This window comes from Pteropus alecto, unplaced genomic scaffold (genome assembly GCF_000325575.1).
Source record: "Pteropus alecto unplaced genomic scaffold, ASM32557v1 scaffold7, whole genome shotgun sequence".
In the NCBI taxonomy this organism is placed as follows: Eukaryota; Metazoa; Chordata; class Mammalia; order Chiroptera; family Pteropodidae; genus Pteropus; species Pteropus alecto.
This window is the reverse complement of record NW_006494614.1, coordinates 32,415,061-32,441,661: the sequence shown is the minus strand read 5'-3', so window position 1 is coordinate 32,441,661 and position 26,601 is coordinate 32,415,061. Positions and strand designations below refer to the sequence as shown.

The following is a 26,601-nucleotide window of genomic DNA, read 5'->3' as shown; positions in this document are numbered from 1 at the left end:
TAGAGAACATACTCAGGGGTAACTCTGAGAGGTGTTTGATGCAAAGGAATCAACAAAGATCAGGTTAAAAAGAAGCAGTAGAGAAGAAAGAGAACAGGCTTGGTGGAGAAATCAGGATGAATAAGTTTGTCATGTAAGTTGAAGTTATTTGGAAACATGACTAAAAAGTGATGAGATTTTTGTGGCTGTTATTATTAATTTATAAAATTCTTTACCAAAAGCTGAGGCATAACAGGAAAAGACACCTTATGGAGTCTTGAAATTTCTTCATTTCTTCTGTGAAGAAAGACCATCACCGCAAACTATAAGAGAAGACTTTCATTTATGGCTAATTGCATGAATCAGTTACATAAACACTGGCTAAGCAGAATTGTTTCTAAGTAAAACTTATATGAGGCAATTGTTAAGCCTTCTTTGTCAATTTGATTGGATTCTGCTTGATTTTCAATTATTCCTGATTTTCAGATATTTTGGTTTATGCCAGTATAATTCAAATATTATTTATGTGGCAAGAATTCTGTGTTGCAACTACACATGTGAATTTACATATACAAAGAAAAATATTTCGGGTATGTTTACTCATAAGCTTAGTAGTTTGGGGTGAATTATTTGAATTTATAATTTTAAATATTTTTTAGAACTCAAAACTATATGATATGAAAAATCTTTGTATTAAGTCTGATGGACACTTTAACATGTTATAAAACAAAAACAAGAATGATTTTTTACTGAACTTGTAAATCAATCTTTTGTTAAGCTTAATTATTACGGTTGTATATTTTCCTGCTATGTAACTCAAAAACTATATTCATATTAAATGCATAAATGTTCATTAATTCCCTAAATTCTTTATTAGACATAAGTATTCCCTTTCTCTTATAGATTGATAGAATAAAAGCAATAATTTTGAAAGGAAACCTATGTTTAAAAGATTTGGTTTTAGAATCACTTATAATTTCAGTACTTGAGGTACTGAGTGATTTTTAAAGCGGCACAAGAATACATACACAAAGTTATTTCACAAATTCTCCCTAGCCTCTCTTGAAAAGGGTACGGTATTTCTTTATTTTCTTTTCATTTGATGTGAGATTGGTGGATTGCATTGTTTCAGGCAGATTGCATTTGTAAAGTACTCTGGCTTCTTTTGATATGAAAGAGTACATATTTCTTTTTAGCATCACCAAGTCATTTGTTTCATATTCATCCTGGCAAGTAATTAGAAAAAATACTTTTTGTAAGCTAAAACTCCCTCTCTGTTTTAGACTTTGCTTTCACTCTCTCATTGTTTCTCATTGTGTGCCGTCTTTGAGTGCTGCATCTTTTGAATTCTGGGCATTTTTTCAGGTTCACGATGTAGGAGTAATCCAAGTTTTTAGAATTTTAAACAGTTGAAGTATGTTAAAATTTTTAAGAGTTGTAGTCATTATTATATTATGGTTTATATTCTTACAATAGAAGAAAATCTATTTCATTTTTCAAAGTGAATTTTGAAATTTATTTTGATGGTTTAAATCTTTTCAAATCGCATGATTCCAACTTAAGATAACTATTTTAGATTTTGTCAGTGAATTATTTTCCAAATGGCAATATGTGAATACAATTTAATATTGATGTTCATTCTGAGCAATAAATGAACTACACAATATAATACTTCACAGTTTATATATATTTTATTTCAACTTCGAAGCAATGCTTCATTAGCAAAACAGAATTTCTTCCATTTTATGTAGTTTTAAGATACCTGCTTTCGTGTAAAACAGTATAGGACTGTTGGCATAAACACACAGAGCCAAGACTATTTCAATAGTTTCACAAATAATGTCCTATTACAATCTATCTATTTCTCTTTCCTCTAGTTAACTTCTTCTTCCACTACCTCTGAGCAGCTTGCCTGTAAACCACCTGCTTTCTCCTTTGTTTCTCCAACTAATCAAACAACGCCACCTGACCCAGTCAACCTCGGCGGAGCCTCTGTCCTAGAGCAGTTCCACAGTAGGCAGCTGGATGTCAGTGGGGCCTTGGTGGAAGAGACAGCTACGTATTTTCAAACTTCTGCTCACTCTTCACCCCTTTCTACATCGAAGGGCAACTTCTCGACGGTTCAGTTTCCCCATTCCACTCAGTTATCGGGTTCTAATTTATCCAGTCCCAGCGCAACAGATCAAAAACCTGGACCGACATCTGAAGTTCCGAGGAAAACGACAATGTTGACCTCGCATGCCCTTAGCCCCAGAGAAAGCCCGAGAACCTCTTCTTCACCACTCTCTGATGCCTCTGTGAAGTCGAATCCAGCCTCGTACATACCAGTCCGTATTGTCATGTATTCACTCTCTCCAAGTCCAAAACCATTTACTTCCTCTTTCCACGGCTCTTCTTCCACTATCTGTAGCCAAGTGTCATCTAGTGGAAATCTCTCAAAGTCAGGGGTGAAATCCCCGGTGCCTTCCCGACTTTCCCTTCTCACTGCTATCCTCAAGTCAGACCCTTCTCACCAGAGACCTTTTTCCCCTGCATCCTGTCCCACTTTCTCTCTTAATTCCCTGGCTTCTTCCACATTCACACTTGATCAAAAAGTAAAGCAAACCCCACCCACCCCTAAAAAGTCTCTCTCAAGTTGCTCACTGAGAGCTGGGTCTCCAGAGCAAAGGGAATACCAGGTCTCTGACCTTAGCCAGCAACGCTTTCACTTACCTTTTTTCACCGAATCTGCTCCCTTTTCTCAGGCACTCTCCCCTTCTCCCACAAAACATGTTAATAGCAGCCTTGTTTCTTTGAATGTGGAGAAAACACCATCGCCTACTTTGAAGACCGACCCAATGCTCTCCTCACTACAAACAAAAACATTGAGTCCCGTAGGTCTTCCTCCTGTTCCACCAAGCTTTTCTCCTTTGTCTTGGAAGGGCAAAAGGGATACTGACCTCAGGGGTCCAGAAAAGCCCAGGAATATTTACACATATCCTTCTACAGTAGCCTCCTCTACATTATCTTCTGTATTTCCCACTAACCAAAGAGCTACACTCTCTGCTCCAGAGAAATGTTTCCATCCTTCCCCAGCTCTTTCAAATCTGATGAACAGATCCCAGAAAGCAACACCACAGCTATCTGGCCAGGAGCAGAAACCTTCAGTTCCTCCTTCACCTCCCATCTCTCTTCCCAAATTGGGGTCACCTCCTCTCCCTCATGCTAATCTTCCCACTCAGGCGTTCCAGCTCAGTCCCTCAGCACTACACCCAAATTGTGGCAATGGTATCTTGCCTTCAAGACGTGGGAAATCTGAAAGCTCAATATCTGACCACATGTCATCTGTTTCAACTCCATCACCTCCCATCTCTCTAACAAGAACGAAGGAGCCGATTTCACCTTGTGCACTGTCCATGTCAACAGGCCCTCAAAATAAGAAACCCAAGGTATTTTTTGCATGTTGTATGGCGCATGCTTTTTTTTTTTTTGAATATGTAAGAATATTTTTTCCAAGGAATAAAATAAATAATTATGACATTCATTCTGCTCCTACAAGGAAGTAGAGAAAGTGCAAGGGTCGGGGGCCTAGGTTTTGGTATATTTGAACGTGTAGATGAATTATAATCTGTCTAAAATTGTGCATGTTTCTGTAAAACTCTTTGATTTTGCAAATTCTCTTCTATGGTAGCTTTTTATATTTATAGCATCAGGCATAATATGAGTTATATCATTGATCCCAAGATGGAATTTAAAGCAGCTAGTTGAGATTTGGGAATATATACATTTCTAATTATTTAACAATGTGGACCATATTATCCATCAATATATCCGGTACAGAAAGAAGATAAGACAGGATTAATGTGAAATAGTATATTATCTTACATCTAGTCCCATGTTCTTGCCAAGCCAATTTGAAAACTTTCTATTTCCTTTGCCATCATTCATTTATAATGATCAATTTTCTTCCCTTCTACCATGTTGATTTCTTTATTACTCCCCATACCTCAAGCTAAATCAATATGGATTTACTTATATACATATAGGATAAAAGGGGATAGAAATTTCCTTTTTGTGTGAAATTTATTGGATTTATAATAAACACTGAAAACAGTAATTATGAAATACTGAAAGAATAGACAGGCTAGATTAAGGAAATAGAATTAAGAGAGGAGAGATATTGGCTTTTAAGTGCTCTGAAGCAACCCACTGAGCAAAGATGTAAAATTGGCATTTACTTTAATATGAGAAGGGAAACATTTGAAGGAATGACCCATAGAGTTCATTTCTTCCAGTGGGAGGCAACTCTGCTCTAGAACATGCCAACTTCCCAACTACTCTCAAATAATTTAGAATGTGCACCTTATACACCCAGAATTTAGTTACTGTTCTATAAATAAAATAAAATTGTGAAAGTGTCTGTATTAGGAAAGAATTGGGATATTCAGTTTGGTACAATGAAATAACGCACTTTTAGAGTTTCTGAATTCCACGGAGATTGTGTTCAATTGTGTCACTGTTTGAATGATGAACTTAAGATATGAAAGATAAACCAACCCACATGTTTGTGACTGATGTTGCAATATAATTCAGTTAGAAAGCATGCATTAGGCACCTACTATATGCCTACCACTATACTACCTTTTTTTTCGAGATGTGTTTTTGTGCATGTGTGTAAGGAAAGTAAAAAAGAATTTTTTGCCTTAAAAAAATTGTATTCGGAAGGAAAAAAAATAGATATGTATAATGTGGAGAAGCTATATAGAATTATTAAATCTATAATAAAGCTAAAAAATAAATATAAGGAAATATTAACAGTATAATACAGATTATACATAATTATTCACTAAATTTGATATAATAGAAATATTATTGAGATATGGTTAGTGAGGGTAGTTATTATAAATGTCAGTCCTGTAGGAAATATTTAGGATTTATCTTAATGAAGAGAGAAGGAGTTGGTATTTCAGAAATGGTAAACGACCAAATATATAGAAGATGATTCCAGGGGAATATATGTGTAGACATAAGAAAATTGGCCTAACATTGAATAGTGATGATAGTAATGATAATTATAGTAACATACCAAATATTTTCTGTAAGTCAAGAGATATCCTAGTAGTAATGCAAAATAGTTAATAATTAATTGAGTCTACATCAGTTAATTTTTATGACCATATGAGGTTAGCAATATTATTTTCTCCATTTTATACACCAAGAAACTGAAGTTCAGTGAATAACTTGCCCAGGTCATATACCTTGTAATGGCAGAGTCGATATATATATTTTAAGTCTACTGATTCTTGGGGCCATATTCTTTATTACTATGCTTTATTACTACAGAATAAAAGCTCATGTTAATTATTATTTTAGCCTTTTTAAAGAATTCTCATGAAGGAAATCATCATTATTATGGAATAATTTATATTATATTTGGGTCATTTAAAAATATATTTTTAGAGATTATTAAGTCCTTGTATTTTAACCTTTCAAAGCAAATGGGATGGAGAAAACCTAACTTTTTCTATAATTTTAAATTAGAAAATCTTATTTATTTGAGGTAAAATGACCTGATGATTATCATTTCAACATATATGTGTGATTGTGGAATTCATTTGTGGTGTATTAAAAAACTCCGGTGTTCTAAACATTACAATTCCTTGAATTTATTAACAATTATTTCTTAAACCATACTGCCATACACTAAAAATTATTAATTACCTTTGTGAAAAGCGATGTTACCCCAGAGGCTACTTCAAAGAGTTTCTGTTTGTGGTTCACGTTGCTTTATTCATGTTTGGTGATGTTTTAGAGTTGGAAAACTAAATAGGGTTGGCTCAGTGGGGCTTTGGATAAAGTCAAGTCCTTTTTTGTCCCAAAATCGAGTTTGTTGAAGACATGTTCACTTATTGCTCCCAATATTGAAGATTTGTCAGCACTTGATTTATATTTTGTTTTATTTTCTTTATTTCATAGTTAAAATTCAAGCTTACACAAATGCATAAATTTGATGTACATAAAATATGAAAATACAAAGAATGGTCAAAATTTATCTATATTTATCTGTTGCTTTGAACAGAAAAAATTTCTTATAATGGGTAAAATTTTTGATAACTTCTGCAAAAATATTTTCTCTCTGAGCCATTTCTTTCTTGCTTCTTGTTATTATCTTTCCAGTAAAAATCAGCATACATATACAATTTTTTATTGCAAACTCTTATTTGCAGAAATTGTAACTTGAGTATAAAACATTCATTAAAATGGATGCTGGAATAGGTAAATCTTGTCCAAGTTTCTTTTGATGTTTGACTAGTGTTCTTTAAATTGCTAAGATTATTTCATAGATTGATAGGGGGAAATAGACAAAAGCTTTCTGATATCAAAGAATTTATATGCTTTTTTGGCTGTGTCTTGTCTTGCTTCTTCCACTGTGGTGCTAATCTAAGTACAGGGCTATCTTTGAAGTCAAAAAGCTTCAGATTGAGATCAGTTTCACTCAGTGCCAGATGCCAAAAGGAAAGAGGTCCTGGAATACAAACAGCCATCAAATTAAATTATGAATGCTTGAAGGATGTCAGTTCAAAGTCTGGGCCCTCCTGGCCTTTGATATTAAAATAAAATGGAACAGCTAGAGTATGCTGAGCTAAATTCAGGTATAAGGCATGTTTAATGTTTCTTTTTCATAGATCAGATCTTAAGGTCCTAAATCCGTTTGCATTAGCTTGATATAGTTTAATTTCAGATAGAGTTAAAAAATAGTATTTCACATTCTAATCCTGACACTACACAGGATGGACATCCCCCAGAATGTTGTTCAGGTTACTCTCTGATCAACACCTACGTTGTCTTGAGAAAGCCTGAATATCACAAAATTAATCCATGCAGTTGTACTTGGATTCCAATGTTTTGCACTCATTTATGAAATACTTTAAATTTTCTCCTAGTGACTTATCATGGTATTTCATATGGGGATTTGGGGTGGCCATTATATCAAAACTTCAAACATTTTGCCACTCACTAAAGATGGTCTGAAGCTCTTTTCTAACTATAAGGGCTTCAGTGGCATGCTCTGGCCTTAAAGTTATGTGTATACATAGAGTGTTTAAGAAGCTAGTTGGTAGCTTTTTGATATTTTATGAACTTTTACAGCCAGTGTTTTATTTATACTCTCATTCCTTTAAGACATCCAAACATTTCCAAACACATCACACTGGAAACTTGATGGCAATGATCTCTATGTAACCTTCTCTATTTCTGCTGATCCATATGTAATTTGGGAAATGAGCAATATTGAATGTACCTTGGTGAGCTAAAATAGTTAATCTAGATTTGAACAAATTATTTATTCATTCAGTATGTATTGAGTGCGTATTATGTACAAGGCACTTTTCAAAGTTGTAAGGATATTGCAACAAGTAAAACTGAAAAGGAGCCACTCATAGAAAGTTTGTATTCTAAGACAGAAGAGAAACAATCAGCAATAGCTGCCTCCCGCCCCAAATAAGTAAAATTTTCTCATGTGTTAGAAAGTCATATGTGGTATAGATAAACGTATGGCAGGGTAAGGAATGGTGTCACAAATTTACACTGGGCTGTTAAGATAGGTTTCTTTTTTAAGAGAGTGTAGTCAGGAAAAATTCATGAGGCCAGAGAATGCTTGGCAAGTACAAAAACAGATAGGGAAGCCAGCATAGCAAGAGTGGAGTGAGTGAGGGGAAGTTGAGCTTGTCAGAGGGAGATGTAACTGGAAGCTGAGTCCTATGGGTTCTTGTAGGCCCTTTTAAGTCTTTGATTTTTAATTTGAGTAAGACAGGAAGCCATTGGAGGGTTTCGAATAGATAATCTTATCTATCTGGCTGCTTGCTGTGTTAAGAAGACTCTGAGAGGGTGAGGGGGGGAAGTAAGAACAATTTAGGAGGCTATTGCAACAATCTAGGCAAGTGGTGATGGCTCTGGTGATGTTATAGCAGTGAAAACAAAGATAGGATTTCTGTATATATTTTGTAGGTAACAAACATCCAATAATCATTAAAGCCAGCCGTGTGTAAAATGGTAAAACAGCTGAAACTAGCCATGTGTATCTTTCTGTTTCCTTTTTGTCTTTTTATCCCACTGTCTTGAACTCTATGTCCTCCACAGAGTTCTTGGTGTGTTTCTGGGGATTCCGAACTTTCCTTGATTCTCCCATCCCTGCTATCTGTCACTTCCATCTCTGTACTAACCAATGCTGTGTCCCATTCTCTTCGCTTCTGTCCAACTAGCCTTTCTGAATTGATCTTAGCAATGATTTACACTCAAATGTTGGTGATTGACCAAAGCATCTTTTTTACCCCTTGGGGAGTATTTTCATTTTAGTCGAGAGAGGCTTGTGCAGTTTAACTCAAATAAAAGACTACTAAAAAGATAAAAACAGGAATTCAAGGTCATGAGTTCAAATCTCGAAAGTTCACATCATTGAAGGAAGATGACTTTATAGACTTAACATATTGAGAATGCCTTCAGGGCATGTGTCGAATGGGGAATGGCTTCTCAAATCAGTCAGGCTTGTCTAAGTCTTGAACAGTAGATGGAGAACTAAAATGATTTTTTATGTCCTCTGAACCTTGTTGTAATGTTTAATTAAATACTTCATTTTAAGTCAAAAAATATTTGCTGAACATCTATTCTTTGCCAGATTGGTATTAGACGTTGGAAATAATATAAAATCTAATAGGGATGGCAAAATATTGTAATACAATGAAATAAATGCCCTATGTTTAGAATGCTAGAAACACAAAAAGATAAATCAGCCATTGGAAAAGGTCCTGGGAAAAAAGTCAAGAAATTTTCTTAGTAGCTACTGCTATATTCATCTTTGCCAGGCTATGGTCTGTAGCCATTTTTTATATCCTTCCCTCCTCCCACCATTTCAATTATCAGGATAGTTACAGAGATTGTGCTCTGCCAATAATCCAGGTGTCTGGGTAATTTCTTTTTGTGAATTGGATCAGAACTGGAGTTGAACTTCATCTCAGGGAGATTCTGACTCAGGCAATGCAGGCATGGTCACTGAGAAGCAGTAAGTGTATGTTTAGGCTAATGCCCTCATCTTGGCTCATGGATGCTTCTGGAAGGAGAAGCTGGCTATGGTGCTAGGGAGGCTCTTTGTCAGTGTTCTCTCTTCTTGTTGTTTATGTAAGCTGATGTTCTGCCATTCATTTGTACTTAAAGTATAACCATGACTTCCAATCCCTGATTCTCAAGGCAAATAATATAGTTCACTTTGAGATCTTATGGGTCTTTATTACTACAGCCTGTGGTAGAATTTTAGACATCAGCGATAAGGGATAGGATAGTAGTGGGAAATATTTTTCTGAAGGAGAAGGATGTGTTCTTTCTATCCCCACCTTCACATCCAGGATTTATGTTGCAATATCTAGCATTGCCTATAAATAGGATTACCTTTGATAAATTTATGTATTAAAATGCCATTTCTCTTTCTAAACCAAAACTTTGCCCTGCATCTGTCATGTAGTGGATATTTAAGACATTTATTGAATGTTGACTGGAAGCATTGGAGAGATACAATAAGTATCATTCAATTTTTTTGTGAGATTTAGGGTCAGGCTGGTCAGTTCTACCTTCTATTATTAGCCAATGGCGATTACAGCCTGTAATCCTAAAGTCTATTATTCAATTTATAATTACTTTGACTAGATTGACTAGTAATTTATAATTACTTTGACTAGATTTGTAATTTTAAACAAAGGAAAGAAAACCAATGAATTTGTTTTTATACCTGGAAGCTTTGGAATATTGAAGAAAAAAATATGCTCCAAATTAGAATATTGTTAAGAGAACCTAGAGGAAATATAGTGAACCCGAAATGTATCTCTTATGGTAACAAAAATGATTTTCAGACTGAAAAGAAAAGGCTATATTTGTCTTAGAGAAGCGTAAAGCTTAAAATAGAGGAGGAATTAGAGAGATTACCAAGTCGCTCTAAGAAAGTTTATATCTCCTGGTCTACATAAATTGTATCTCAAACAGATAACATTTCTACTTCTAGTACAAAATTATTGTAAATGATGGGAAATAAGAGATTACCAGAAAAAGAGAAGCAAGTCATATATTTCATTTTTTTTTTTAAAGTGGAAGGTAAATTCTGAAAATTATGGCTTATATTCTTAGTTTATGAATGTTTACAAAAACAATTATAACTGGAAGTCAGACTTTTCTTCAAGCAACAGATGTTTATTGAATGCCTGGCAATTTCTAGCTTTTGTGATATCTCTCATGATATCATGAACCAGGAGAGAAACGTGAAGTGTACTGATGAGTTTCTGTGAATTTGCATTTGTTCCAAGTGCCCCATCCAAAGCATTCTCAAGGTCACTCTATCCCATCACCTTATTTCAATTTTCTATATATTATTTGTCTCTTTATGACTTTTCTTTTACTTTCTTATTTGTTTATAGTTTGTCTTCGTTCATTAGGACATAAGCATTAGAGAGTAAAGGCTTTGTACGTTTTGTTCACTGCTGAATCTCCAATACTTAGAGCAATGCATGTCACAAAGTCAATACTGAATAATATTTTGCTGAATGAATTCATTAGTGGAACTGCTATATCCAAGTAGATTTACAGGATGAATTGATGTCCACCTGGATGGCAGAACCCAGTAGACAAGAGCTCCCTATGCCTGGTATAACTTGAATGAAGATAAAAATGACATACCTAACAAAATGGTTCATGAAATAATATAAACATTCCTATCTTCATAGTTTACACTGACAAGCCAAATCTCGTCAGATGAAATTAGATAAAAATATGCCTAAAGTACTATTTTGGGATATAGAGGGGAAAAAAGCATAATTATAGGATGGAGTTTAATTTCAAATGTTTTTTAAAAATCAAAGTATTAGGGATTTTAGGTGATAGCATATTCAGTGTGACCCAACAATATGAAATAACTCTAACTTCACTCTCTTGTATATTCTAACCTCACCACAAAAACCAGAGATGATTCCAATTATTATCATCTTCATTGCATTAATTAGCTTTATGTTAATATCATGGAGGTGACGATTATATCCTACTTTGTGTTAAAAATCTATCTAATTAAACACAATCTTTTTTTAATTTAAAGGAATATTGACAAAGAGAAATGATGAGGATAGTGAAATCATTTGAGGAACTATAAGGATGGGTTGGTGGAAAAAGCACTACAAGTATCATGAAGAAGAGAGCTCTTGACATGCATCATGATTCCAAAGGGATCAAAAAAGGACCAATGGAGTAAGTTAGCAGGGAGCATACTTTGGCTCAGTAGAAGAAAGAATTTTATACCAATTCAAACATAAACCTAAATGTGCTTCCTTAGGAGGTAGGCCAGTGTTTATGTGGTGGCTGAACAGAGGATCAGAAAGATTCATGTCTTGGATGAGGGTGTTAAACCAGAAGGGCTTCAATATCACTTCTGATTCTAAGATCCTATGGCATGATGGGTGCAATGACAAGATATCTCTCTGTACAAGCTTCTCCAACTATAATCTTTAGGGCAGTTGAAGATAGAACAAGCATTATAAATGATTACGCATCCCAGAATGAGAGGCAAGGACAATAGGTTTGTTGTGATAATTAAATGAAGTAATACACATAAAGCTTTTAGAATGGTACCTGACTCATAGTGATTGTTAGCTATTGTTATTTTTGCAACTATTATTACAATTAAATATCCATAAAATCATTATGGAGTTTTAATGATATATTTTATTCTGTATTATTTTTCTGTTTAGATATTCTTTGGGAGAAAATGTTATCTTATAGAGAAAGTATGGATGCTGGGTCCAGGCAAGCGTGGGTGCCAAACTTGTTTGTACTATTTATAGGCTGTGTAGTCTTAGACAATGCTATACGTAACTTCACCAGATCCCTTGTTCTTAAAGACTCTTTAGTTATAGAGCTTCTGTAAAATCAAATGAGACAATGTATATAATTCGACTAGTAATAAATGTCAACTCTTATTCTCCTTGAGGAGGTGGTATTTCATTTTCTGACTTTACCCAAACACATTGTTGTCTGAAGCCCATAGCAGTACAAAATCGATATCTTGAAGGAACCTGAGACTTTCTTCTTCCAAGTCTGGCATTTTGATTTTTTCTCTACTTCAGCTTCTTCCTATGGAAAATGAATGTGTTAGCCTCTTACCTTCCACACACCAGTAACTGTAATGAAAGTTCCTTCAATTATATCCATACAACTCAAGGTTTTGTCTGATTTTTTGATTATCCTGGCTTCTTCTGTAGGCTCTTTGGTCTGCTTTCTGGGACTGAGACAGCTTGGGGTTGTGTGCCAATTTCCTCCTGACTCTGAGCCCTTGGGGCAGCTGCCTAGGACAGGGGCTTCTGAAGTGATAGGAGCCTTGACTTAGTTAAGCGGCTTGGGACCTAGAACAATATCAAAACCGGGCTTTTAACTATGTATATTATACTAATTTCTACAACTTCCTCATGTTCAACTCTCTCCTCCAGATACTATACAAGACTAAACTACATTACTCTGAGTTTTCCTTAAAACATAGGCCATTTTATCATTTAATTTATTAACATTATTATGTTAGTACAAGAGATGATAAGGTTTATAATTTAAGATTAAGAGCTTTCTGTTTTTTTCTATTTCGGAGTTAAATTGATGAAATTACTTCCTTTCAAAATATGCTGCATATTAAAATGCTACTAAATTTTGTGTTTTCTGATCTTTGTTTTTATGAATGATGTAAGAGAATGTATCAAGAGTTCAATATAACTTACTGGCATAATATTTTTAATTATGGCAGTATAAAAAAGAATCACTTTTCTTTGAGAATCAAGTAACTTCCCCCCACCCCCACAGTTCTAGAATAGTATACCTATGAGAGAATGCTGCTATTGAGAAATTTATAAATAATTGTCTAAAAATTGATATTTTTAAGTTCTGAAACTATATGTCATAGAATCACCTATAATTCCTAGGCTGACATTTTACTGTGATATTCCTTTGCTTCTAATTCTAATAAAATATTAACATGGTGAGCTAATTTTTTCTGTCCAAAACAAGTTGTTCAAGCATAATAACTGTTTTCTTCATTTGATAACTTGTCATTTAACCTGGTAGAACTAGTCTAAAATTATGTCATATTCTTTCCCCTTTTCATCTCCACTCTTGCTTTCTGGTTATCTATTCTAGCAATACAAGACCAAGTCAAGCTACAAGGCTTTTGCAGCAATCCCTACAAACACATTGCTTTTGGAACAGAAGGTCAGTGTTGACTCAAAAGGAGAGTGAATTTTATGATTGTAATGTCATTTTTGTTATGTTTTCTAAAATTTCTGCTTTAAAGTTCTGCCTTTACTAAAATGAAATGCTGTGATGAAAGCATCTTAGTGAATAGAATTGAAGACATCATTAATTTATCACTAAAGGCTAGATATGAACTTAGAACTGTCCAGTCTGAAGTCAAGTAGCCCTGGGAAACTTATTCAGATTTGGATAGATCCCTGTCCTTTTGGATTTTAAATGGCTATTATATTCAAGAGTTTCCACCTCTCTTCACATTGATTAAAAGCGTAGAGGTAAAATGGGGTTATATGGTAACCGGCTACCTTGGTCAAGACTTGGTGATTCATAGTGACTTCCACAAGGTAAAAACATGTTAGCTGTGTGTCTAATTTAGTCCCTAGATCCCATTATGGGCTAAACCTCTTTATCTATTCTACCCTGCCACTGATCCTACCTGCATGAATGGAAGGGAGGATTGAGATCACTTCCAGTGACCTAGGTGCTTTTACATGGCTGCAGGGCATTATTGCTTTGCTATTAAGAGTCCTTAATTATAAAATTACAGGATTCTGTGTCAGTAGATAAATTAAATTTAAATTAAATTAAAGCCCATTGTTCAACGAGCACATTAGAGATGCTCAAATGAATGTCAAATGGAGGATCATATCAGAATCGAAGTGAAAGCAAGTACTGTCTATGAAATTATTCATTTCATATGCTATTTTTATGATATTTATTTAGACAATTTATTTCTTAGTGCATTAAGCTCTTTTCTTTTCCTCTATAATCTGTATTTCAAATAGTGTTATTATCATTTGTCAAATGTTAATGTTTGTCAACCAGATGGTATTGTGACCACTGGTTTATGAACCTACCTACATTCTTATTTTAGCATGATCTGGGGAATAAAACCTTTGTGTGATTTCTTATCTAAAAAGTAGAAATTGATAGTGGGAAAAATTAAGTAACATATCGGTGAACATTATTGGGCAGTGTTTCTTTTCTATCTCTGATAATTAATTCCAAATTATCCACATGTAGTCCATAATCTATACTCTATATATCTGAGTGCCTTGAACTGGGGTGGGTGAGGGTGTCACTGGCCTGCAGGAGGTCTGCAACTTTTCTCTAGCTTCTCCTCTGAATTTCTACTTTTTATAGCTCATTAAAAAATAAGATAAGCCTAAAACACTTATTTCAAGAGGCTTCAGGAGAATGCAGGAAGTGACACTTTTACCAGTTGCCCCTTATTTTAATTGCCTATGATTATGTTGAGTCATAGTAGCAGTGTCCCCTCACCACAGACCCTCTTCCCATTCCAGATGGACATTTCCGAAATCTGGTCACAAAGGTCTATCTCCCACAGCAATGAGAGAAACTCTTGCCCCTCAGCAGCCAGGCAAAGAGGAGAATAGGAGCCTGTCATGTCATAGTGTCCTTCCATCATACTTATCTCGCTCAACCTAGCATATTCTTTTATTCCTTTGTGGTACCACATATTAGTTTTCTGTTTAGAAAAATAACAGTTAATTCTTCTTGAAAGACTTTTGTAAAATATAGCTGGATGTCATTATTGGTTCCAGAATCTCTGTCTACCAGCTCTCTTCTAATTGAATGAATTTTAGAGATTATAATCTATTAGTCATTAAAAATGGAGAATAATTAGCTTGCCTTTCAATTTTATTACAAACCCATTTTATAAATGTGTATGGTAGTATCACTATATATTTAACCTAATACAAGTTCATGTGGAAAAGATTTTATGTTTTTAATTTTGAATAAAACATACTTTTTAGGAAAATTATTTTTATTTTTAGTACAATAAAATGTAAACATCATGATGCCTAATTTAAAATAATGTTATTATAGGGAGGATCGATTATTTCATAGACACTAATGTGAGTAATTGTCTCTTGGCTACGATAAATTGTTTTGGAACCATAAATATTTGAATTGTTCAAAGGTCACAATATATTACATAATATTTGTTTTTGCTCTAGAGCTTTTGTATAATTTCACATATTTTTGTTAGCTTTCCCATGTTATGTGTTCCTCAATGAGAAACTACTTTGTAAGACTTTTTAAATAACAAAAGTTTTGTCCCAAGATTTTATGAGCAATTATTTCCATTTTCACTAACACTTTTGAATGATATTATACTGCCCCTTTCATGGTTGTAGTTTTTACAAAATAAATCTGGTAATTTAGACCTTTTTACCCACTTGTTTATATAATAGAACTCATTGTATGCTGTTGAAATCATAAGAACTTATTTCTGAGTTAAGCAGGAAAATTAAGACTACAATTATCAGAAACATCTATTTGGGGAAGAATTAACATTTTAGAATACTTTAGATTACAGGAATTTTTATTAGATCCCTTTAATATCACACAGAACACCACGATTAAGGGTAGGATGATGCTGTAGTCTCATTACAATGATCTGTTAGGGTCTATGCTGTAGAATGCCTTGAAGATAGAACTAACACATTTAATTCAAGTCTTAGACATCAACAATTAATTCTCTCCTCTAGTCAGATTAAACTCATGGTTGACATTTTCTACAACGTTCCGTTCTATAGCATATAGTATAATTAGCGAGGAACCAGACTCACTTAAAAAATAATACTATTTGTAAAAGCAAAATTTTCTCCAAATTGAAATACAGACATCCCTTGCAATGAGACATTAAGCTATCATTGAATCACTGGATTGGTTTCAGCTTTAATCACCCCTAGATGAAGCACATAATTTTCAAAAGAGTATATTCGTTGAGATTTCTGGTACTTCTGTTCTATAATTTATTTTCTTCATCAAACTTAAATTTATAACTTATTCAGTATTCTATCACCTTTTTTACTTATGCATTTAAAAGGGAAGGATTTTTAGCTTAAGTCTTAACTAAGGCTTTACAGGAAGAGATCATATTTTAACATGTTTGCTTCAGGTTCTTTGGCTTAATCTCCTGTCAATAATCATCTTCTCCAAGATTGAGATGGGGATGAAACACAAGCGATTATAAAGCAGAAACAAAGTAATCAGATTAACTTGCTTTGTGACTGTCCACAGACCTTATTGCAATATGCTCAAGAAAATAATTTTACTTTGGACATTATTTTTTATCCACTGTGTGTACTGCTGTCCTTTTCAGAGAATGTTAAAGGTGTCTCTCTTATTGACTAATCTTTCTTATCATATGAGTCTGATAGCAATAGATAAAAAGTTAAGATTAAACTAAAGGATACATATTAATATTCTAAATAAATGGATTATTATTTTTATTTGTGTACCTGTATTATGGAAAGGATAGATAAAAGAAGGATATTTCCATGAAATTATATAACATGTATTTTTATTGTCTCACAGTTGATTAATATTTTTCCATGAAAGTATAAATTTTTGTCTTGAAAGTAATTTGCATAACCTGTTCTCTTCCTCACAAGTTTTCCTTGGGATAAAATCAAGGCTGGGATTAGTACTGTTTTCCAATAAATAGCATTACTATCTAACAAATGCATTTTCAAAATACATTTAGTTCGTAAGCTATGTGTGTTTAAAAGAAAAAAAAATTTAGAGGAGCTTAATTTTATAAATAGCATATACAAAATACAGGATTAATTATTTAAATAAAAGTTATGAGGTAAAAATTATTTGCTTTCTGGTGGAAGGATGATAAAGAACAGTCATTTTGAAGACTGTGCTATAAAAATAGAAATGTAAAGATTTGAGATATCTTGTCAGCTGTCAAATCAATTTATTCTAAGTTGCCAGTTTGATTTTTTAAGACATGAGTTGGTAAACTCCAATCTGATTTAACATATGTCTTTGGCTGAGACTATTTTAAGATCTCTGCATGTCTCAAAAATTTAACAAAATCTGGTTGCTAACTTAGCATATGGCCTATACTAGAGAGACATCTCTTAAATTAGGTTAGTATAAATAGTGAGTGTTCCCAATTTCTTTAGCAATGGAGAAGTGCCAAGACCCAAATCTATACTAATTGCTTCTCCCTAGGCAATTGTCTACTATGTACATAACTCTTTTAAAAGATTTACTAAACCATATTTAATTATGCATATTGTTTTTTTCTTTATCACAAACTATTTGAAAGGATATAGTAGGTTTTTGCTAAAAGTTTATTGAATGAATTAATTTAGTTTGCACCTAGGTAGGTCTCTAAAATTTATAATTTTATTCCACAGGATTTTAAGACAAATTTTTGCTCACAGGATTATAAAAATAAAGGGGTCTAATGTATGACAACTGGGATGATGATATGAGTCTGATAGCAATAGATAAAAAGTTAATAGGATGATGCTGTAGTCTCATTACAATGATCTGTTAGGGTCTATGCTGTAGAATGACTTGAAGATAGAACTAACACATTTAATTCAAGTCTTAGACATCAACAATTAATTCTCTCCTCTAGTCAGATTAAACTCATGGTTGACATTTTCTTCAACATTCCGTTTTATAGCATATAGATTAAACCTCATCAATTCTGCTTCCATGAAAAAATATAAAGGCCTTCTGCCGTTAGGGAAGTAAGTTGGTTTTAGACTTGGCACCTCTTGACAATTAGAGAATATGGTCACAATGGCTGCCAAATTGAATGCTAGATTGTATCAGACACTGAGTTTAATGCTATACTATCTTCACAACTTTGTGAAGATTTTGATGATCAAAGATGCCAAGTAGACACCACAAAGCATTAGTAAGCTGCTGAATTGGACCTCAAATGACATCTGATTATCCCCTAGCCTTTCCCTGCTCACCATGCAATGGTGACATCAACTAGCCAGAGAGAAATATTGAATAAGAGATAATGATTTTGAATCCCTGTTTACAACATATTTAAAATATATTTAAATTCTCATTAAATTGGAGCAACAAAATTTTTTTTTTTTTATGAAGAACGATTAAAAGGAAATTGGAAATGACTTAGCTCTGAGAAGACTTTAGTGGATGAGGAATAACAAAGCAATCCAATTCGTTGAGCTACTAAATGAGATGAGGTGAATTACAGTAGAAGAGGTGCTGGCTAGAAATAAGAAACATCCGTCTGATATCCCTGATTAAATAAAGAAAAAGTATGGATTTTTCCTGCCATTGAGTCTTGGTGAATGGGTTTGAAACTGGCTATAATAGTTTGCAAAAACTCCCTTACTTCTGTGTGAGAGGAAGACATTTAACCCTGCAAAGATCTTGGGATTAAAAACACAAAGTAGATTTCCTCAATGCTTAAAACTTTTAAACCATCATATAAAAAAAAACTTATGATAAATATTCCTAGGTCTTTAAAGAAGCTGTACTTTTATATACCTGGAAGCCCGTTTGGCTTCAGTGTATATTTCCATTCTTTTTCCAGATCCGAATGCTATTCAGACTTGAATCTCCAACTACATAAAGTGAGATTTAATTTGCCAAGAATATCTTCAATCCTACAAGTGGTTTTGTGTTAATGACTATATGCCAAAGTTTTTTAGTTCTCAGAGGATTTATTCTACACAATAGCTGCTCAGATTAACAAAGTATAGGAGCATTTTGGTTTAGCATAAATCATTTTAAGGGGGTTAATTAGATCCTTACTAAAATACTCACCCAGGAATTTTTTGAAATCTAATCCAATTAGATAGCCTAGGCTTCACAAAAAAAGTTTACAGGCCCCTTTAGATTATTCTTCTAAGTTTCTAACTATTTAGAGTGCAACTAATGCTTCAGCTTTTTAGAACTTAATCCTATTTCCACAGAGAGTTGGTTATACTAATTCAACATATTTGACTAAAAATTGTTTGCAATTCCATCAGAGGTGCTCCTTTTGGTGGGAGAACCACCTATTATAGTTTAGTGGTATGTATTCCCATAAGGACTTTGATTTATAATGCTTGCTCATAGTTCTTATAATGTGCTGAACTCAAAAACTATTTTCTTTTAAAAATCAAGTTTACTACATCCCTTTTTAAAAACTGGGCCCCAAAGTTAATTGTTCCAAGTAAAATATCATGACTCTCAAATAAAATGTTTCTGATAACTTATGTTAGGTAAGAATCTTTGAAAATAGAATTCAAAGCCTGTCCCATTTATGTCTCACTTGGCTATAGTCCAATTTGGTAGAAAATATATGTTTTTAATAAAAATCTTTTATTGAAGAATATTCTGAGAGCACTTCACTCAAAATGAATAAATATAAATATCAGTACAACCATACTGGTTAAATTGTGAAAAGCAATCAACCTTCAGATTTCCTGTTAATAGTGATTTAATATATTTTCTTTTGATACACTTTTGTACTACAGAGGAAAAAAACTACTTTTGTGACTGCTAGGAGGAGTGGATCAAGAAAATATGTTTGATAAATAACTTCTTATCAATAAAAAAGCAGTTTTAGTAAATTTCAAGGCTATTTAAACTTGAAATAATCCTCATTCCAAATTTTAGTGCGGTCTGAGTATTGTTCCCATTTTAAAGTTACCAGTTAATATCAATTACCTTCCTTAATTTTCCAAGGCTTCTGAGTGAATAGTTTTTTCATTCTTTAAATAATTTTCAGTATTTTTAATAGCACAATGAAAGTTGTACTTGCCTATAAGTTCCCACAGAGTAACTAGGATATTAACCTTATTTGGTTTGGGCTGAAAAACTGATTAAAAATTAAATAGAAAAAGTGAGACAAAAGTAAAACAAATATATTTTTAAAAATTAAATAATTATAGTAAAAGAAATTAATTAATTTCTCAAATGAAAAGACAAAGTTATTAGACCAGATTAAAAATGAATCCCAAACATTTGCTTTTTTCAAACAACTGATTTTTAATATTTGGTTACAGAAAGTTGAAAATAAAGAGGCAAAAAGTGATATATGAAACGGTTATATCTGACAAAGTAGATATTAAGATACAAAGCGCTATTAGAGATGTAGAGGGTCACCTCATAATGATAAATATTTAATGCATGAAGAAAGTATACTTCTAATTATGAATGTAGTTAATAAAATGGCTTCAAACCATGTTGAACAAAAATTGCTAAGATCAGAAAGATAAATTAACGGACTCACTACTATTCTATAAGATTTTATAATTCCACTTTTAATTATTCTTAGAATAAGAATGCAAAAGAAAACAGTAAAAGTAGAGATGATTTGAGAAAAACAATGGATAATCTTGATGTAATCACACACACACATGCACACACACACACACATATACACATGCACACCTGCAGCTAACAATTAGAGAACAGATATTTTTTAAGTCTAAATGGAATATTTACAAAAAATTGATTATGTCTTGTTCTATAAATCTTGAACTACGTAAGAAATAAAAAGTATGTTTCATTTTGAAAATAAATATCACTTGAGGTTCAGTCTGAAGAATAAGGTAGCCAAGACTTTTTGAATATAAATAATTAAAAATGAGGCCACATTTTCTTTTGCATGTGCATATTTCTTATAAATTGACTCTGAAGCATTTCCTCAAGAATAGTTTTTGTAAAATTTTTAGAAATGACTACATCATTGTTATTTCTGTGTGTGGCTTCTCACATTGACTTCTTTGAAGGGAACAAGGCTCATCTGGATATATAAGATGTCCAAATTCTACTTTGTATGTTTAAAACTCAGGTTCCTTTCTTTATTTCAGCATCTTATAATAGAGGTGTTGACTCCACAAGGAAAAGTAGACAAATGGGGAAAATGCCTAACTCTCAGAGAATAGCTCATGAAATTCTTCTTCTTTTTTTTTTTAAATATTGAGATATACAGGGCTTTCTTTGAAGAGACTTTTATATTACATTTATATTTAACTAAAACCTCACATGAGAACTATTTCATTTATCACTAGGCACTAGATGAACCAGCCAAGACTGAAAGTGTCTCCAAGGACAACACATTAGGCCCACCTCTGGAGGTAATGACTTTATATTACCCTACTTTTGAAATGCAATCCCGAAACTTGTTGCTAACCCAGTACCTGGTTTCAATTCTTTCAGTTTTGTTTCCCTGCACAGCTCAGGCAGCAAACTGAAGAGCTCTGTGCTACCATTGATAAGGTCTTACAGGATTCCTTGTCTATGGTAATGCCTTAGACTAGAATGTGCAATTCAAACATTTGCTTTGCTTCTCTTCATTTCTCTCTACTTGAGTATTAGGCTTCACAGCCTTGTCCTTTTTTTCGTTATTTTCCAGCATTCTTCTGATTCTCCTTCAAGCTCCCTACAGACATTGTTGAGTTCTGACACCGTCAAAGTATGTATATATTTAATATAATTTATTGAACCATAAGAGTTATTAGAGCAATGATTTTTAAGCTACAGGTCATAGTCCTGTAGTGAGTTGGGAAATTAATTTAGAGGATAGCAACCAGCATTTTTTTTTAAATTAGCAGATAGCATTTTAAAAATTGAATAGTGAGAATGTAAAGCATCAGACTATTTCAAGTAGTGTAGGTACTATTGACATTTGTTTTCATTTGTTTACATATATACAGGTAAGTGTGTACAGGGTTGCAAAGTAAATGTATTTCTAACTGTGAACCAAGTTCAAAACACTTTGAAAGCCAACATATTAAACTACATTATATGTTGGCATTTTCAGAAGCTATATAGAACTGCATGTAGAATTTGTGTCCTATTGTCATCTCAAACCATGGCTTCACTACTTACATAATTCACAGCCACTTAGAACTGTAGAAGTGGAACATGATGTAAAATAAAGTTACATTAGGCTGAAAACTTTAACATGGGTATTACTTCTAGAGTTTTTTTTCTTTTTCTTTTTGTTGATAGAATCTATTTCATTGTTCTTTGACTCCGAGGGACAGAAACCTGAATATTTTAGATTGTTAGAGTACTATTAGAGCATTAAATGTAGTATTTAAATATGTAAATATTTCCTTTCTATAATGTAACAATTTTCATGTGTTGGGATAAAATGCTATCTTTCTTTAAATTATTTTTATATATACTTAATACAGATCTACTCATTAAAATTTCAAAATGGTTGAGGTTTTTCCTTTATTGATGATTGTTAGGTTCTTCCTTTATTGATGATTGTTAGGTTACTTTCTCTCTTGGAATTAGTATAAATGCTTTTTTCAGGTTCTTTTTGAAAATTAGACACTGTATTTATAAAGTAGGTGTTAAATATATAGATTGTTTATTATTAGAAAAGTAATCCTAATTTTCAATTGGAATGTTATAGACAAATATCCATTAATAATGACACAGAAACCCAGAAATTGTCAATATTAAAAATATATGAATATTAGCAGAGAGGACCTACAAATGAATAATTGTAGTTTCTGTTTTTATCTATTTTATTTTATATTCTTTGTCTTTCAATCTAAAGATATAAAACTTTGTTTGCTTTGCCAAAGAAATACTATATAAATTTTATTTCTTATTTTATTTATTGAACATATTACAAATATCCTGTTATAGTAAATATAGTAGGAATAAGACTTAAATAGTAATATATGAATAAACATCTTTTGTATTGATTCATTTAACAAATATTTAATGCTTATAGTGTTTAAAAAACATTATTCTAGGCCACCAATTTTAAGACAATTATTTCATTCAACAAATATTTATTAAGTGCCTACTGTGAGCCTGACACTGTGAAACACTGGGGAGATAATGGTGAACAAGGCAGAGTAACCTAAGGGATATACTTTGGCTGTAGTAATCAGAAAGTAGAATTCAAGCTGAGACCAAAGTTGGAAAGAAGCCAACCACAAATTAGGGAGAATAGCTGTCAGGCAGAGGAGCAGGCACGTACAAATTTCCTGAAGCAGGAAAGAGCTTAGTGTGTATAAAGATGAAGGCCAGTGTGGCTATAGCATAGTGAGCCAGGAGTGAACTGTGTAAAATGAGGTTGAGAAGGTGAGCTAGGGACAGTGAAGACACTTACATACTATGACATGAAGTTTGGATTCCAAGGAAAATAGGAAGACATAAAAATATAGGGGGAATAATATGAAACTATGAAAAAAATCACAATAGATGTTGTGAGGAAGCTACTGAGTTCAGTGAGACAGTCAGTGAAGTTGGCCTGGATAGGTTCGGAGCTAGAGAGAAATATTTGGATTTGAGACAAAGATGTCAGGCTTGCTGTGGGTTTGGATGTGAGTAGGTGAAGGAAAGAAGAGTCATGAATGAGTTCCAGGTCTCTGCCTTGAGCATAGATGACTGTGGAGGGGGCACAGTGTGGTAGAGGAAAGATGGTTATGTTCATTTTGGACAAGATAAGTTTGAGGTATATATCAAAGAAGGCTTAAACCTTGTGTTTGGAGCCAGTAGGAGAGATCTGAGGATGACTAGCACGTGAATGTTGTAGGTGCCCTGTATAGGGCTCTAAGGAACAAAACATTGCAGGTTTAATAAAAGAGGTGGAGGGGGAGCCTGCAAAGAAGGAAAAATCCATTGTAGTAAGAGGAAATCACAGTAGTATGATATCATAGAAGCTACAAGAGGAGAGTATTAAGGAGAATATAAATGGGGTGATTGCTACCAAGAGGAGCAGAAAGATAAGGCTAGAGAAGTGTTTATTAGATTTGACTTGTATATTTTGAAACTATATTACTAATGCTTATGTGTCTGTCATTCACGCTCATCTGTTTGATTTTTATAACCTTTGCTAGCATATATAACCTTTTTGAACTTAAGGTTGTGTTTTTAGTCTAGTATGAAAACATTGACCTTATATAGGTAATATATATATATTTTAAAGCATGTTTTGTAATTTTTTTACTTTATTTTTACATTACTTTTTTTTTACTAATTTCTATTACTTAATTTCTTTTTTCTTTTTGAACTATCTTATCTAATTTTCTCCAGGACAACATATTTCTGGATATCATTGTTATATTTAATCTTATATTCTCTTTATATGGGGTCTTAAGCCATTTATAATTATTATAATTATTATAATTGTTATATTAGTCCTAATTTCTGCTGTCTTATTTTATATTTCCTACTTAAAATATCTTCTTTCTGCCTTTCCTGCTTTCCTTTGAATGTTTTCACATTTACTGATTGGAAATTTTTGAAACTTTTGCTTTATATATATTTTTAGTTTTGTAGTTACACATAAATTATTAAAGGCAATAATTATGTTTACTTCTCACTCAATTTTAAAATCTTTTTTAAAAGATTGCAAAATCTTTTTCCAAAAATTAGATAAATACTATAGCACTTTTCACTTTTCACATGTTTTTAATTGAGATTCATAGAGACATAATTTGTTAATATTTTTTGAACTTTTATATATGAATTTTTATGGTTATATTTTTTAAATCTCTTTTTTATTTAGATACTTATTCTTTATTTAGATCTTTATTTGTCATAATTGATGATTTTCTCCTGGATTCATTTTTTTCTTGTTGGAATCTTGCAAATTGTATTCAACCAGGTCTGTTTGTATTGATTCTGTGGCCTATGTCCCTGAAAATATCTTTATTTTGCCCTTTCATTTAAATTATAGTTTTGCTGGACATAAAATTATAGCTTCCTTCAACGTTTTTTCCTCCTGGGTTTTTTTTTCTTCAACAATATATTTATGAAATATTTTGTCAGCATAATATTTATTCCTCTGCTATATAGTGATCATTTACAGAGTGGTATTGTAATCTTTTAGTAGTTTACCTTTATCTATGATGTTAATGATTTTTCCTGTAATGTGTCTAGGTATACATTTTTTTCTCTTTGACCTTTCATCTGAAGTCTTCAATTTTCTTCCATATACATTCAGGCTAATTTTTAGTGATTTTTTTTTTTCAAATATGTCTTTCCTGCTTAGACTCCTATAATACTGATTATGTCACTTTTTTGCCTCTGTATTCCATATCTCTTAATCTTTATATCTTTTTTTCTAATTCCTAATTCCTTTAAGAGGATTCCTTGATCTGATATTCCAGTTTAAGAATTTGTTCAGTGCCTATTCTGTTCTTTAGCGCCTATGTAAAGTTCTTTATTGTAGCTTATATAGTTCTTTTTAAAAAGTCAGCTTTATTGAAGTATAATTTGCTCACTGTAAAATTCACTCTTCTAGTGTACAGTTTTATGAGTTTTGACAAAGCATACAGTTGTGTAACCACCACCATATCCAAGATACAGTACACTTTCATCAAATGAAAAAAGTTTCCTTGTGCTTCTTTGTAATATATCCCTCTCTCCAACCCAAGTGCAGAGCAACCACTGATCTTTTCTTTGTCCCTATATTTTTCTGTTTTCAAAAATTTCATATAAATAGGATCATACAGTATGTAGTCTTTTGAGTTTATCTTTTTATACTTAGTAGAAAGCAACTGAGATTCATTCATATTTTTGCATTACCAATAGTTCATTTATTTTTATTGCTGAATAGTATTTCATTATATGGTTGTACCAGATGCAAACTATTCATCAGTTGATGGATACCTGGGTTATTTCTATTATTTCTAAATTGGGATTTTTACTAATAGAGCAGCTGAAAACAATTGCAAATAAGTCTTTGTGTAATCATATGCTTTCGTTTCTCTTGGATAAATACCTATGAATGAAATGGCTAAACTATTCTTTTCTTTTATAGTATTTACATTTTTTCAGACGTCCTATTATTTTTCCATGGAAATGCAAAGTTCTGTGGACATATCAGCTAGCTTGGCTATCTGTATACCTCCTGACTGGGGTGGCAGGTACTAAAGCCTGGTTTTTAGGATCTGTCATTCTGTTATTTTGTTTTGTTTTGTTATTCATTTTTAGGAGGAGGAGCATATATCTCAGAATATAGAAATTCCATAATATCAAACATTTTTCACTTCTTCCCCACCCCAGTGACATTGTCCCTCACATTTGCTTGCACCCCTCTTATGGCACTCCATTCTCCACTTTTCCAATAGCTGTCCCAGTTGTCATCAGTGTGGAAAGGATCAGAAAAGGGACTCATCAGAAGCTGGTCTGTCGGAAGCCAGCCGACGAAGTAATTGAGGGTACCTGAAAGGGGGAGCATGGACTGAGGAAAAGAAAGAAGACAGACAGAATTGCAGGAGGGATCACAGAATCAAGCTGTGTCTGTGTCCCCGAGTTTATTTAGAACACACTATTTATAACATTACAATAAGAAAGACAGTAGTCAAGAACCAAGGTTAGCCAGATTACTATATCTAGTAGAACAATGAGATTCTTACAACTCAGAACTCTCTGCTAAACTGTAGCAAGGAATTTGCAGTGATTGCTATGTGAACATTTACCTCCCGGTTTTTCCCAGCGCTTTACAATCTCAACTTCTTACATTGTTGCCAAGTACACAAATATCCTTGTTCCTTGTTATACGATTTCACATGTCCATAAGTGACTCCCCACACTTCT

At 33.0% G+C, this 26,601-nt stretch overlaps 1 protein-coding gene across 1 annotated transcript in view; it reads left to right on the top strand.

Moving 5' to 3' along the window:
• MLIP (muscular LMNA interacting protein) overlaps window positions 1-26,601 on the top strand; it is a 208,336-nt gene that overhangs the window by 112,583 nt on the left and 69,152 nt on the right. Inside the window, exons 4-8 of the mRNA XM_015600293.2 lie at window positions 1,857-3,407; window positions 13,165-13,236; window positions 21,096-21,161; window positions 21,244-21,327; window positions 21,440-21,499. Coding sequence (XP_015455779.1) covers window positions 1,857-3,407; window positions 13,165-13,236; window positions 21,096-21,161; window positions 21,244-21,327; window positions 21,440-21,499 — 1,833 coding nt within the window. The remainder of the gene's footprint in view (window positions 1-1,856; window positions 3,408-13,164; window positions 13,237-21,095; window positions 21,162-21,243; window positions 21,328-21,439; window positions 21,500-26,601) is intronic.